The sequence below is a fragment of the Indicator indicator genome, chromosome 7, assembly GCF_027791375.1.
Source record: "Indicator indicator isolate 239-I01 chromosome 7, UM_Iind_1.1, whole genome shotgun sequence".
NCBI classification, from domain to species: Eukaryota; Metazoa; Chordata; class Aves; order Piciformes; family Indicatoridae; genus Indicator; species Indicator indicator.
Genome location: NC_072016.1, coordinates 19814782 through 19829904, shown reverse-complemented (window position 1 = coordinate 19829904; position 15123 = coordinate 19814782). Strand labels below are relative to the sequence as shown.

Here is a 15123-nt window from a genome sequence, read left to right as displayed (position 1 = left end):
ACAATTTTCTGTATTCAACAGTATACATGTGGAAAACAGAATTCTTACAGGGGTTTGAGATATTCTTACTTCCTAAGATAATCTTCCCCTAACTTACTGGGAAGCAGCAGCCTCCATAGAATAGAAGTTTCTGCTTTTAAGTAATACTGAAGTGGCTATTACTTGTAGTTCCAAAGAAAGTACACTGGTTAGCACAATAAACAGACCAGAACTTCAACACTGTACCTGCCCAGAGCAGGAGAGAGTAAGGGAAGGTCTCCAGCAAAATTTGGCAAGACCATTTCATAGTTAAAATTTCTCTCCCTCCCTCTTAATTTCCATACTTCTTGGAAAAGGAGAGGTAAATAAATTGAACAGAAACAAATAATGAGCTACCTCCCTGCTTGCTCCTTGCTGCTCAACATCTGACAAGAATCAGACAAGTCTAGAAATTTGAAGAAAATGGGACACACAAATCAGAGGACATACATGACCACTGAAAAGCCTTCTAGAAACGCAGCTAGAAGAACCAGGAAGAGAGATTTCCTGCTGCTTTTCACTTTTAACCTTGCTTGTAAGTGTTATGCACTCCTATATGCCTCTAATTAGTAGATCAGAATGTTTTAAGTCTCCCACTGAAGACTATGTTCTCCATGGAAAAGTAAGAGCAAAACAATTGGCAAAGGAGGATTAAAGATAGCATACCCCTCTGAAGAGTGAGAATGGAGAACCAGAGTCAACAGATGAGAAGGCTGAGATACACAGGAACTTTTTTTTGCCTCAGTCTTCACTGTAAATCTTGCTCCTCACTCCTCCAAACCAGGTGAAGACCAGCAGGGTAAAGGCCCCTCTCACTGTAAGGGAAGATCAGGTTCAGGACCACCTGAAGAACCCCAACATACATAAATCTATGGGACCTGATGAGATGCATCCCAGAGTTCTAAAGAAATTGGCTAGTGTAGGTGCAAAGCCACTCTCCATGATATTCGAAAAGTCGTAGCAGTCAGGTGAAGTCCCCAGTGACTCGAAGGGAAACAGAAAAGAGGACCCTGGAAATAACCAACCTGTCAGCCCCACCTCTGTGCCTCCCAGAAGCTATACTGGAACACATGGAAGACAGGGAGGTAATGTGAGACAGCCAGCATGGCTTCACAAATGGCTTCATTCAGTCTTGCCTGACCAATCAGATGGCTTTCTACAATAAAGAAGGGAAGGAAAATGGACATCATCTATCTGGACTTCTGCAAAGCCTTTGAGGCAGTCCCTACAACATCATTCTCTCTAGACTGCAGAGATAATCAACATAAGGGGTGGATTAGGAATTGGTTGGGTGACCACATCCAAAGGGTGGTAGTCAACAGCTTTATGTCCAGATGGAGTCAGGTGACAAGCGGTATCTCTTAGAGGTCCATATTGGGACCCATGCTGTTCAAAATCTTGCTGTCTATATCACTGGAGATAGAGTGCTGCCTCAGCATGTTTGCTGATGATACCAGAGGGACTCAGACAGACCACTTGGGATGACCACCACCATGTCCACCTTCTTGGACTGCTGATTACAGGAAAAAACAGCTGTTCAGTAACAAAGGGAAATAGTTTCAGCTTCTGTAATTCTCTAAGAATATTAATAAGACACCACAAACACCCAGTAATATCCAGTTCTCAGCTTCTAGAATCTTGAAAGTACTCCATACATAAACACACAAATAAAACACACAAATACTTAAGAGTCCGAAGTTTATTTGGGAGTAGTTTTATTTATCTGGTAAAGATTCTTCTGAGTGCCTATATTCACAATAGCAATTTGATAGTTTGCCAAATGCTGGAAGTGACATTTTCCTTGCAATTTACAGGATGTCCTCAGTTAAAGGAATACAAGCCTGGAAGAATTAGTTCTTGTGATGATCCAGAAGCCAATTTAAAGCATCTGTCAAAGTAGCAAGGAGCTCAGAACTATTCCAGCATGATATCCACAGGCCTGCCTGTAACAATAGCAGGGACCCCAGTTATGTTACAAGAAATAAGCTACCACAGAAGTTTTGCTTGACATACCAAAGTACCTACCACTCACAGTGATCTAGTCACCTCACATTAAAATCCAGTTCCTGGTTTATGCATTCTTTCATGCACTGCAAGCTTCAGAAAGAATAGAGATATAATGGGAATATTAAATCTCACATCAAAGATTTGTTGCATATCACTGCAATTCCATGAAATTATCTGCAATTTCTCACTTACTTTAGATGTCTATCCTACAAAAACCAAACTTACATATTTGATATAACTTTATACTGACAGCAATTTCTACACTGCATACCCATATCTAGAATCCATTTCTAAACAGCTGCCAGTCCTCTCCCTCTACCCCAAAGTTTACGAAAGCAAAACCAGCCTAGATTTCAAGACTGCCCATCCATCAAGCAGAGCCAGAAGCAAGCTGAAGTTACACCAAATTTATAACTACTGCTTTCTGGCATAGATGTACATTTCAGTCCAGACTTAAAAATATAACATGGGCAGGGAGAATTATATACACGAAAGCATTTTGAATTCAGGTCACATACTGAAGGGTCTTAATCACACACAATAATAGAAAGAAAAATCATGAAGAAAGTTGATGGTACATAATTGGGTATCCTATATTCAGAGTTTATCCCACTTTACAAGGCTTGTGCACTGAAGGCCCCCAAAAAAGGTCATTTATCTCCAACTGAGTTCAGAGACAGTTTGTCTCAGTGGGTTCAGAAGCAGGAAGGACTCAGTAGCTAATTCACAATTGTTTAGCTTTCCCTTTGTGAAACAAATCATTGGAGCCAAATCACATGGCAAGCTTTTGGGAAGGAGATCTAGCAGCAAGACACAAGCAAAACAGGACTTCACTGTTTACCTTCACTGTTGGCACAGTATTCTGATTGCTGCTTCTGTCTTTATTTACGGTATCATGTAGATCCAGTAGCTGGAATTTCAAATTATTTCACTTAGCTGTTTTAGAAGTAGCTGTTGTACTGAAAGTTGGTTTATGACACCCTGACTCTTAGTTACCTTGTGGTAAATGTCAGCAACACAGTTGCATACACCCTGGCAAGGCATAACACTTTGCCAGATGCAAGTAAAATAGCTTTGGGGTACACCATGAAACTTCTTGATCCCACCTAAACTTCACAAGTCACCCAAAAATTATCATCAGTTGACAAACCATTTTCAGTAAAGACAGAACTTGATACAAAGTGAACAGAAGAGACAAGCAATATGGAAGTATCTTCAGAAGAAAACTAAGAGTACAGGTTTGCAGGTCACTCTTCACAACCTCATCCATATCATTCAATAAGACTGAAAAAAGTCCATTATAACAAGGTATTGCTTTCTTTTAAACACAAAACTTAGGTTTTCAATCAAAGGCTCTCTTGGAAGCATTTAACTAAGCAAATTTCAAATTTCTTAATCATTCCACTCATCTTGCTTTGAATTAGAAGTGTGAATGACATCACTGACTATTAGTTTAACACTAGTTGAAGTAGCTTTAAATTGCTCTGCTTCTCTGCAGGGGAATAGGCCAGTGCAATTAGGGAGTGAAAAGCACATCCAAAGATGCATGCAACTGGATCCTCTTCCTGCTTCTAGTTCAGGCCAAATGAACAATGCACATATACTGCCAGTGATATCAGTCAACATGACAACCTCTCCTTCAAGCCAGGCTTGAATTTAAAGAGGCTGCTGAAGCAAAGTGTATCCACTTTGCCTTTCAGTTAATATGGAAGCTGTATACTCTTTCCTGGTTTTCTCATTATTACCCTGGAGACTGCATTCCAGGCATAGCAAGGTGTAATTTCAGTCATGTGGCCATAAGACAAGTAAATTAGAACATCCCAGCCATCTGGTCTCTAATAGCAGCAAACTGACCTAACCTGTCTACACTGGTGATTAAGACAAATTCAATTGCTTGAGGCTAAGGAAATACAGCTGTCCAATTAAAATACATACCTATGAAGTTAGAACCATATGGAGACTAGAGAGCAGTATCATTTGAGTACCAAAAGACTTTTATTCATGTTGCTGGTGTCTAACTCTGTTCAGCAGTACAGAGCTGAAGCCTGGATGGTTCAACTAATTAGAGGATACACTTAAAAGAAACAAAAGCACAGACCGAACTATTATGATTTGGAAATTAGTTCTTCTATCAAAAGAAAAGTTTCTTCATCTAAGCCAGTACTTGCAACTTAAAACTAGTTTGAACTGTTTCCAGTCAAATAACATAAGTCAGCTCTGACCCTTGAGCATATACAAAACACCTGGAAAAACAAGATACAGGAATTGTCTCTACAAATGAGATTCACAGTTGCCACTAACTACTTTTACTTGACTAGGAAATCTAAGTGTCTCATACCAAGCTGCACACAGACTTCCAAAGTTCTTTCAGTTCATTTCCATGTACCCAGACCTGTGAATTACCATTACATTTCCGAGCACCTCTTAAACTAAAATGTAGGTTGGCTACCAGGCACTGCTATTTGTTATATGCAAACTTGTATTGACTTCTAAACATTTGACTGTTCAACACCAATTTTCCCTTATGAACTCTAAAACAACAGTGAGTGGTTCCAGAGTAACAGGTTTGGTTGTTTGTTTTATTTTTTTCTAAGCTCAAGACAAAAGGTTTCCTGCAGGAAGATAAAATTTATAAGATTGACAAACAAAAAGCAGTTTTGAACACTTCTAATAGCAGGTGAGGTGGGAAAGAATACCAATCACTACCAATACGCAACAAATCAGAATAAAGACTCACTTTTTCACACAGAGGCAATACATTTACCAGTTATATAAATACAAGGAATAGTCATCAGCACTATCTACTACTACCTACCACTATCCACTTAGCCAACACTGCTTTAAGATCACCTTTCATTCTAAGCAACTCTGAAGAAGTTGTGACAATTCTCCAAGCTCTTCCCATGACACTGTTCCAAGTTACTGAACTTGTTCTCATCTGTGTGTTGTCAGTGCTGGCTTATTTATCTGCTGTCTTGTCAAGCAATTATCTGTTTCCATTACCATGATGTGTTACAAAAACGATGGGTTCAATGCTAAACCATGTACTGAAGCAGAGATGGAATACATAAGAGATGCTATCTTAACCTATTTGAGTCAAACTTCAAATGCAGGAACTAGACAGAGTTCAATCTGTTACTGATTTTGTTGAATCCTAGTGTTTCCCACACAGGAAACACTGACCTAGTCGTCTTTTATTTGAGTAACAGACATTGGAACAATCTCTCTGGAGAAGTAGTGGATTCCCCTACATTGGACAGTTTTAAAGTGCACTGGACCATCTCATTTTAACTACACTATGACCTGGAAAGGTTGGACCAGATGATCCTTTGGGTCCCTTCCAACCTGGCATTCTGATTTATGAGAAGTCCATTTGTTCAAAATGTAACTGACTGCAGTCACCAGGAACCGAATTCACCCAAAACCTCTTGCAATTTAGTTGGCTCTTATATACTGACCATCAGTCTGGTTGAATTCTGTTTGTGCTCCTTGGGAGGAATTATTTGTGCAGGCAAACAAAACAAGGCCTGCATAAGAAAAGAAGGTTTAAGTTATGCTTCACTCCTCAAACACAGTTGCAACATGCAGCCCCTTCCAAACTCAGGCAAAGGTTTGAAGACAGCAGAGGAAGCAACTCAGCTGGAACAACTAAAGTTCCAGATGACAGCATTTAATAGCTTCCCTGCCTGGCAGGGGTCTTCAAACTTCTGCAACTGAAAAGCTGATACCTAGAAAAAGGCTGTATGACTAGAATGGGCAAGGAAGTGGATATGGACTTCCTTGGCTCACCCTTTAAGCTTCCCATTTTGATGCACCTGCTTCTTTCATTCTATAGCAACTACTTGACAAGAATTGGAGAGCAAACAAACAAAAGACCCCATGAACAAAAAAACCACCCCACACACCCCAACACTGCCACCACAAATAAAAAACAAAACCCAGACAGGAACAGCCATTACTGTTTGCCTTCCAACAGCTACTTAACTAGTGTGACACTTGTGATTTATCCAATACATACCAGAATACTCCTCATCAATTCAGGAGTTTCAGGAATAATTGCTACTTTGTCACTTTTGTGACTACTGTTAAGAAATTCATTTCTAGAGATGTTTTCTCATGTACTCTTCAGCATACAAGGACAGACAGGCTTGTGTTTGTAGCTTGTACGAAGACTCAGCTACAAGTTTAATATCACTATACTTCACTAATCCCACAAGCAGGTCCCCACGATGCCCTGAAACTTTGGCATAAAGAAAACTTATCCTCCTTGAAAGAGGATCAGGTACATTTGCTATTCTGTGGGTGCAACCACTGATGGAAAATGCAATGCAGTTTTATTGCGTCAGGTCTCTTCATAGTAATTCTGAGCTAAACAGGAACAAGACGCACAACTTTCCTACTGGAATGGCTCCTTGTTTTTCTCCACTCTAATGGAGAACTCTGACATGAATCATCAGTTTCCTACCCTACCCACAAAGTACTGGGAAACTCTTCCAACACTGAAATCATCATGAACTACGAGTCAGTGAGCTGACAGCTGCAGTTATGGACAACTTAAGAGCATTTTTTTTCCCTTCTTTCCCCTCTCATCAGCCAGTATTGTTATCTGTCAAACATAATTCATTATGTAAATAATTATTCTGAAGCATCAGTACATTATTTACTTCAGAATAAAAGATTTTCTCCAAAGTGACTCGTTTAATATATTTTTATAGAAAATTTTGGTTCTAGTCTTAGAATAAGGGCAAGTACAAGTCATCTCAGTTGACTTGAATTATTTAGGCAAACAATAGAAAGGTTTGTTCTCTACCTGATCCTGTATCCAGTTTTTCATATTTTTACAAATGCACTAGGGCCTGAAACTAGTACAGGAAAAAATTATACCTATTTCCAAATATTATGCACATAGGGCTTTCCCCTCACAGTTCAGTTTCAAGAGGCTAAAGTACTAGGGTCATGTTTTAAGGAGATAATTATAGCTGAAGCATTTGTAACTGAAAAGAAGATCCAGCTTTTGTTTCAACGTTTCATCTCTCTGTGCAGCAAATAATCTTGTAGCCACAAAATGTCTTCTGAAATGCAGGTAGCTGCAATAACCATTCCCTCTGTGGTGTATTTCCATACTTCAACACAAATTGCTTCTTTAGATTCCAATTACATGACCTTATTTCAGGTTAATTCTCTTCTGCCTGTTGTCATAAATATTAAGGAAGAAATTATACAATTAGGATTCCAATTAATTTAGTGGATGTACTTATAACAGTTACATAGTTACGGAAAAAGATACTCGACTGTTCAAATTAGATAACAACAATGCTCCTTGGTAAGAGCTCCTTCCTGCTGCTGTGTTTAAAGATAAATGCCAGAAAGATTACAATTTCACAGGAATTAAGAACCACTGCTGCAGAGACAAGTTCTGTATTTTGAAGAACTGTTCCTCAGCATTTGACCTACTGATAGCATAGAATGTGTCACTAAAGGAAAAAACCCCACCACTCAACACAAACAAAAAACACCCCAAACAAACCACACAACACCACCACCACACTGAAAAGTTTCAGTCTAGTTTGCCAGTCAGACTTGCTTCACAGTAGAAAAATGGCAGCAGAAAATTTATACAAAGTATCTACTGTTAGTAATATTTGTAGTGAAAAAAAAAACAGCCAGTAAGATTTAGTAAAAAAATGCATTCAGAAACAAGAACTTGGCAAGAGCACTTAAAAGCTTTACATGAAGTAGGGATTAAAAGGCTAGTGGTGGCTACATCAGAAGCCACTACCAAAGTTTAGTACTGAAGACAAGGAGTAACTAGGACTGTCCTTTGGAAAAGTAATTGACAAGAGTGTGTTACTTCACCTTTTTATTTTCAGAATTCCAGCAGACCTGGAACAAGAAGAATACTCAAGCATCTAGAACAATCAATTCATTATTTCAGGCATCATTTCCAGTAACTAGCATTAATACAGCATGTGGGCTTGCGCATCTTTAAAAACACTGCTTGGTTCCACCCTTCCCAGCCCTCTCAAATGCTTGCTTCATCAATCTCAATTTTAACTATATTGGGAAAGGGAAGAGACCTGTAAATAACCCCACTTAAATTCTGAATTTATAAATTTAAGTGTAAAGCATACTGAACCATGTTCTATTTTATTCATTGTTTTATTCAATTCTATAAAAGGAATTCCTTGTTAAGATCAATACCACTATGTGGGGAAGAAGGAAACAACAGAAAAACTTCTTGTTTCAAAGCACAAAGCAAAACTATCTGACAACAAAGTTACAAGAAGTCAGGAACAAAATACTAAACATTGACACTTAATAGGGACTTAAATGTTCCTTCACTGGTGCAATTAACTTACACAGCAGAAATCACATGTTAAGTTTTGCAGAACAGGAGTGGTATACAGCATACTGTTGGCATAGGGAATTTCTGTCCAAGTGCCACTTTAAGGCTATCCATTCTACAATATGGTTTTACATGGTTTTGCATCCAAAAAGCAAGCTGCATGCAATTACTAATGGATGCATTCACCATCTCTGCCCATGTAAAGGAAGAGAGAACAAGATTACTTTTAAAACTGGTGGAAGGAATGGGTATAAATTAAGTCTCCAAACATAACAACAGGACAAAGATTACTGCATTCAAATCAGAAGCTGATTTATGACTTACCTAAAAGATAATTCTTAACAGATGAAAGTAAGTTCCCAATGTGCTTCACAAAGTTGCTTTCTATCCAATTAACCATTAATCATTCTTCTCCCTGTCCCTCACATGCACACACCCCAACTGGTTTTATGCACTCTCAGAGCATATAGTTACAGTTCCCACGACAGAGTAAATTATCCCCAAAGAAATTGCAGATACAGTTAAGTAGAATGTTCTATATCCAAAACCAAAATTATTTAAAATATACTCTATCACTAATCTAGGCATGGTAGAAACTTGCTATAAGACCGGAAACATACAAGGAAAACACTTACTCTGCGATCATCAGGAATCTTCTAGTATTCTGATTGACTTGTCACTAACTTGAAGTTCTGTAAAGTTAGGTGAGCTGCTGTTCCAAGACATTTCAAGATTACAGATTTTTGGGGAAAAAAAATGGAGTTGAGGAGGCACAGATCTATACATATCCCATAACAAGTTATAAACACCAAGAAAAAAAGAAATCAGAAAGGTACTACAGCCCCTTGAGAGGCATTTTCTGTGCTGTGCAGTAAAGTCTTCAAGGAAAAAGCTTACTTTTTCTCCTGTCTTCTCCATCCTCTTCCAAGGTACACAAACATTGTGCAAACCATTTTTCCCCTTAAAAAGGAGAAGGGCTAAGCTGTCCTCAACTCACCCCTCTTGTGTACCCTGAGATATAGGCAAGTCAACTATGCCAGAAGAAAACTTCGGGACGAGGAAGCTGGTTTACTGTCCACTCCAAACAGATCATTTAACCACTTTTGAGTGCTCCACCACATATTTGACTTTTCCTGCGCAATCATGACACGGATTTCAAGGCAGGCTGCATTTTTCACGTATTTCCAAGTTGATGGTTTGCTAGAGTCAGTAAGACAACTCAAATCCTGTCCAGAGAAAATGCACAGTTCTTTCTGCAAAGCCCTGCAACCTCAGGCAACTCTTAAGTCCATGCTATGCACCCAGAATATGCCTTATGATTCAAGTGATTACTACTTCATCCAGTAGGGTGAGATAGGACAGCCACTGGAACTACACTAAATTCACCTCTTCCATAGCTTAAAGTTTGTTTTAAGCTTTCTGTCATGTTTAAGTACTGGTATAGAGTTTGACTGTTTTGAGATTACTGTGTGTGCTTTGAGTCATGCATAGATGGGGTGGGCTTCAGCTGCTGGTAGTTTCAAAAGGCTGACCTCACAACTTCAGGAAGTAACAAAAACTTGACATGAATGCCTGTTTGACCCAGTGCCAGAGGGTGTTATTCTCAGCAAGTAGAATCCCTAGGTAAGATTTATCTTACTCTAGACTGCGTTTATTGACTTTTACAAGTAGCCCTAAAGGCAACATCTGATAAACCATGACTGCAAGACAGAATATTTATAAGGTAAGGAGACTCTTATTGATGATTATCCTAACCTGTTTGTTGTGACTAGCAACTAAGGTGCAGAAAGATGTCAGTATAGTTTCATAAGCCTCCAAATCTCAGTAAGTAAATAATGGCATATCAAAGCATCCACCCAGAACACGTTAATAGAGTAAAGCAAATTTTCCCCAATTAAAAAAAAAAAAAGAAATAGAAATTGGATGCATGTAGACACTTAGGAAACAGATTCCAACACAAAAGGACAGTATCTACAGCATCAGGGATGGAAAGGCAGAAGCTGCACCATCCTCTAGACCAGTGCTGGGCTTTCAGACCAGGTCTCTGTTACAAAATCTCTGCCACTTCATTTGTGACCATAAGCACCTTCAATCACACTTGACATCCATGTCACGTTACTCAGATGGCTCAAGCTAGGTCAAGATGAAAGACAGAAGAACAGGTAATGATCAGGCATTTGGCTTCAGCTAAAACAGTTCAAATAGTTCAGAGCACTGGCCTGGTTCAACAACCCAGCCTCTGAGATGCCATCATCTCCTTTAATTGCTGATCCTGCTGCAATACTTAAACTATGTGCATTTCCCAAGTCCCTTTGCAGGTTCCCCTATCTCAATTCTCATGCACAGAATTACTTGCCTATCTGTCAAACTCAGTAGCTTCACCCATGGTACTGCTCATATTTGGTAAAGCAGCAGCTCTGTAGCAGTTCTGTTCAAAGGTACAACAGCAGGCTATGCCTGTATGTCAGAAATCCAGAATCCATACAATAAGTGAATGGAGTTTATAATGTCAGAGAAGGCTTTTTCCCCCCTCTTTAGCAGTAATATAACATTACTCTGAGCATAAATGCTTGTAAATTCACTACTGGAAAGTAGATACTTAACAAGATTCAAACTATTCCCTTGACTATTTCATCCCCCAGCTGATTCTCTTGCAGCATTAGATCTTTAGCTGTAAGAAATGCCAAACAAAACTTCAACTCTCCCATAAAAGGCACACTTCCCTTCCTAATACCAGTCAACAAAAACATTAAGTTCTTCAGTTAAAAAAAAAAAAAACAGTTTAGTAAACTACTAATTTTGTGATATTAATCTGAACACTCACCCTCAAATTCCCAACTCACATCAAAGGCTATAAAAAGTTTCTGCCACTTCTATAAGTGAAATCTTGGCATGGGCAATGCATGCTTTACCTCACAATTAAGAGATTTAATCGAATTGCTTCAAAACAAATTGAGTATTGTTCTGTAAAAGCTACCCCCCAACAGAATATTCAAGACACAGCAGAATCAAACTGTCACACATTGAGAACTACTACAGAAGACAGAATAACAAGTCTTTAATGCTGAATGAAAGAAAGAGACTAACTGGTAAAGATTTAATTATCTCATTAACTTCAACAATGACTTGGACTACCCCTTACCTAGGATTACTTAAAAATTAGGTTCTGGCAAGGAAATATTCCTACAGTAGGTCTTCCTGGGTGTACAAAACATAGTAAAAACTTCATGAAACTTAGGATGGCTTCAGGCAAACCTTACAATACAGCACATGCATTTCTGACACAAAACACAGAAACATGCTGAATGGCAAACTGAAGAAAAAGTTCTCATGCAAAGGTCTGTAGTCAATTATCTATGAGGAAGACCCCCTTTTAACATCTAATACTCTCACTTTAAGACTCTCGTATCTATCAACCTCTGTTTTATCTTGCATATAGTGTATTGTTTTAACTCCATCTCAGAAATGTCTATGAAAACTTAACAGTTTAAAAAAAAAGTTACTGCACACAGCTCATTTCTCAAAGCCACTTTCATTTCCTAGCCCATTTCCTCACATAACCTAGGCCTTCCACAAGAGTGGGTCTCCACATGTCAAATGCTACTACTAGTCATTCCTTACAGATGCAATAGTTACATGAATTAAATACTGCACTTTGCGATAAGCCAGAAAGCTGGAGAATGGTGCAGCCACATGCTGCAATTTTTCACTTACTGAAAAACTTCTCTGCTGGTCGATATTTACAATCGTGTAAGCTTTGTGACATTCATGCTACAGAAAGAAACCTGAACAGACAGCAAGCAGCTACATTACTACCTTGGTTATAGTGACAATTTCATCTTTGCTGTCACCTGTAAAGCTACCAGAAGGCTTGCAGTTAGATAACATACCTGTACAAATATTCCTGCTGCTGTGAAACAGTTTCACAAATCGCATTTACATTTCAGAACTATGTCCTGAAAACATAGCTCCCAATAAGAAACAGAACTTTCAATCTGTGTTTTTCCCCTAATATAGTCAAAGTTGTATCATAATAGATCAGGGCATGTTCCTTCTAAGCACCACCTCAGATTACACAACTCCTTCTCGTTCCATTTGTGAATTAACACAGAAAAATAATTCAACACTTGAGTTTTCTTGCCTGCTAGCTAGAAAAAAGGAGACGCATCGAAAATAGTCCAAAATTAAAGAAGAGCTGTCATTTGCAAGCTGTAGAAAGAAACTAACTCTGTTTCTGCAATTCTCTAATAAATGTTACTTTATCAGATCAAGTTTCTTTTGAGAATCAAAGGGGGGAGGGAAAAAAAAAATACAGTCACACAACCCAGCCATACAAACTCCGAGAGACTTAGCATTGGTCTTCCTTTCAAGGAAAAGTATTTCACACACTGAGGCTTCACACCCTTACAGCTAACACACCTATTACATCAGTTCACTGCTACAGACCAATTGTTCTTCATAAATAAGAGTTTCAGGTACAATTAGCATGAAGAACAAGTATTCCAGACAGTATGGCCTGTAAAATTCATGGAGTCATGGGGACTAAGAGTTGTCTCTACACTATAGAAAAATGAAAAACCTCAAAGTTATTCTAGCAGTAGCGAACACTATAGGCCAAAACCTCAGGAACACATCACATACACATAATAGCTTCTTATATCCAGAAGCCTTGTGATTTCAGTGCATTAATACAACAGTCACACCGTATTTTAACTGGATGCAGCTGTTCCGTCTTAAGGTAAGTTTGCTGGCAAGGGATGCCACTTGCCACAAACGACTTAAGAATTCTATAGGATTCAAAGTGAAAGAGTAACTTCTGATGTTCAAAAATGAACTTAGATTAGCTGTAAATAAACTTACCAGAAGTGCAAAGTATTACCAGGTAATTCAATGAAATAAAAGTATTGAAGTTTTGCATCTTCTTCCAATACAAAACAACTTACTTCTGCTTTGCAAAAATTTGCTGCTCTTCTGATGTAATCGGGTTATAAAAGTATTAATACAACTACACCATTTTAAATGTATTAGTCATTTGCACTTCTTATACTGAATGAACTGTTTCAAATACTCAGATCTTAAAGAGACAAAGTATGTATAGCTCCTTCCCTAAAATGGAGAAATTCAAGTCGATTTTTAGCCACCTTTAGCTTCTCCCAAGGAAAACCTTAACACACACTTAAGACTATGTTACAAACAGAACAAACTACAACTGCGAACTTACTCCAAAAACCACAGGTTTGTTCATGCACTGATAATGAACTGACAGGCTTCACTAATGCAATAATTACTATCAAATGCCCGGGAGCTTTAGTGGGAGAGTGTTGTGTCTGGATTTTTTAAGGATAGGATCACACCAAGTAAGTGTTTCGCCTTTCACAGCACATGCACTTAAAATATAAGTTTCCAAGAGAGCAAAAAACTACACAGCATATCAGAAACATCTGTGAAGCATTTCTGGGTGCTCCCTGTACTGAGTGGATAGGACGGTATAAACAGCAACAATGACAGCCTTCTACTGCACTTCAACGTGACGGCGTTCCTCAGGTGGAGAAAAGAGGGTTCTTCAGTCATAACGCTGGTGAAGAGCTCACTGTTCCGGACAACTTACTGCTCCACAGCACGGCTCGCCGAGCTCTTTCGCCGGCCAGGGCGGGAACAGCCGAAGGCGGCTTCCAGAGAAGAGCTGCAGAGGTCCAGAAAGCCTCTCAACTTAACCCCTTCCCAGCCCCAGCCTCGTCACCGGCGACATGGTGCCACTGGCAGCACCGCTGGGAAAACCACCCTGTTAACGAGCGCCTGTCAGACGGCCAGCACACCTGTAGGCCGGGGCAGGCAGGTTCCGCGACCGCGGGACCCCGAAGTTGGCCTCGTCGGCCAAAGTTACTCCCGGCAAGAGAAGCGAAGGAGGCGGGCCGGCCGGCTACTGTTACTCACCCGCACCAGGTTGCTGACAGCGGCCTGTACGGCCGACACGGGAGCGGTGAGGTCTGGAATGGCCTTGCCGTCCACCTCCCCTTCCTCGTGCATGATGACCAGGTGGGAGATCTGCTGGGCCACCGGCTCCAGGATACTCTCGATGGTGCGCGTGTGAAAGACGGGCATGGCGGCGGCGGGGTTGGGGCCCGAACTCCGCACAAACTCCTGGCAAACTCTGTCCTTGGGGGATGGCGCCCCACAGGGAAAGCCGCGGCCTCCGCACAAGGCGAGAGAACAGGAAAACAAACGACCTCGCCCCTCAGCCGACTACAGCAACCCAGAGAGGTAGCTCCTAGTTCAGACTCGCAGCAGCGGGACTCGAACTCGGTACGCTTCTCCTTCCCCCTGGCAGCGCCCACCCCGCACTGGCACCGCTCCTCAACCAGGAGGCGGCTTTTCAACCACCACAACCTACCACAACCTACCACTCCCACAGCTTCCCGCCTCCTCGGCCGCCCTCTCCCAATGGCCGAGCCGGGACAGCCAATCCCAGTGGTGCAATACAATGTCCATCAACATTCCAGAGCCTCCCTCCCCCTCTGCCTTTCCCGCACCACCCGCCTTCCCAATCAAGCCTGGTTGCGCGGGCGCTGGTTTCCCAGCGTTCAAATGACGTCAGACATTCTGGTGTCCATATAAGGAGACGATTAGCGCCAGAGTGCCGGGATAGTGGCAGGGGGAGCAGGGTATGAAGGGGGCGGTGGCGTTCCAGCGCTCCGCCTCCCTCACGCCCCGGCGGCGGCAGAAGTTTGGTCCGTTGGGCTGAGGCGAGATCG

The 15123-nt window shown here is 40.6% G+C and overlaps 1 protein-coding gene across 2 annotated transcripts in view; it reads right to left on the bottom strand.

The window, feature by feature from the left end:
• VCL (vinculin) overlaps window positions 1-14592 on the bottom strand; it is a 48371-nt gene extending 33779 nt beyond the window's left edge. The window contains exon 1 of one of the 2 annotated variants that reach the window (XM_054382062.1): window positions 14306-14592. In XM_054382062.1, the coding sequence (XP_054238037.1) occupies window positions 14306-14473 (168 nt within the window). In that variant the 5' untranslated portion in view covers window positions 14474-14592. The remainder of the gene's footprint in view (window positions 1-14305) is intronic. The other variant, XM_054382061.1, reaches the window with a different exon arrangement.
• Window positions 14593-15123: the final 531 nt, after the last annotated feature.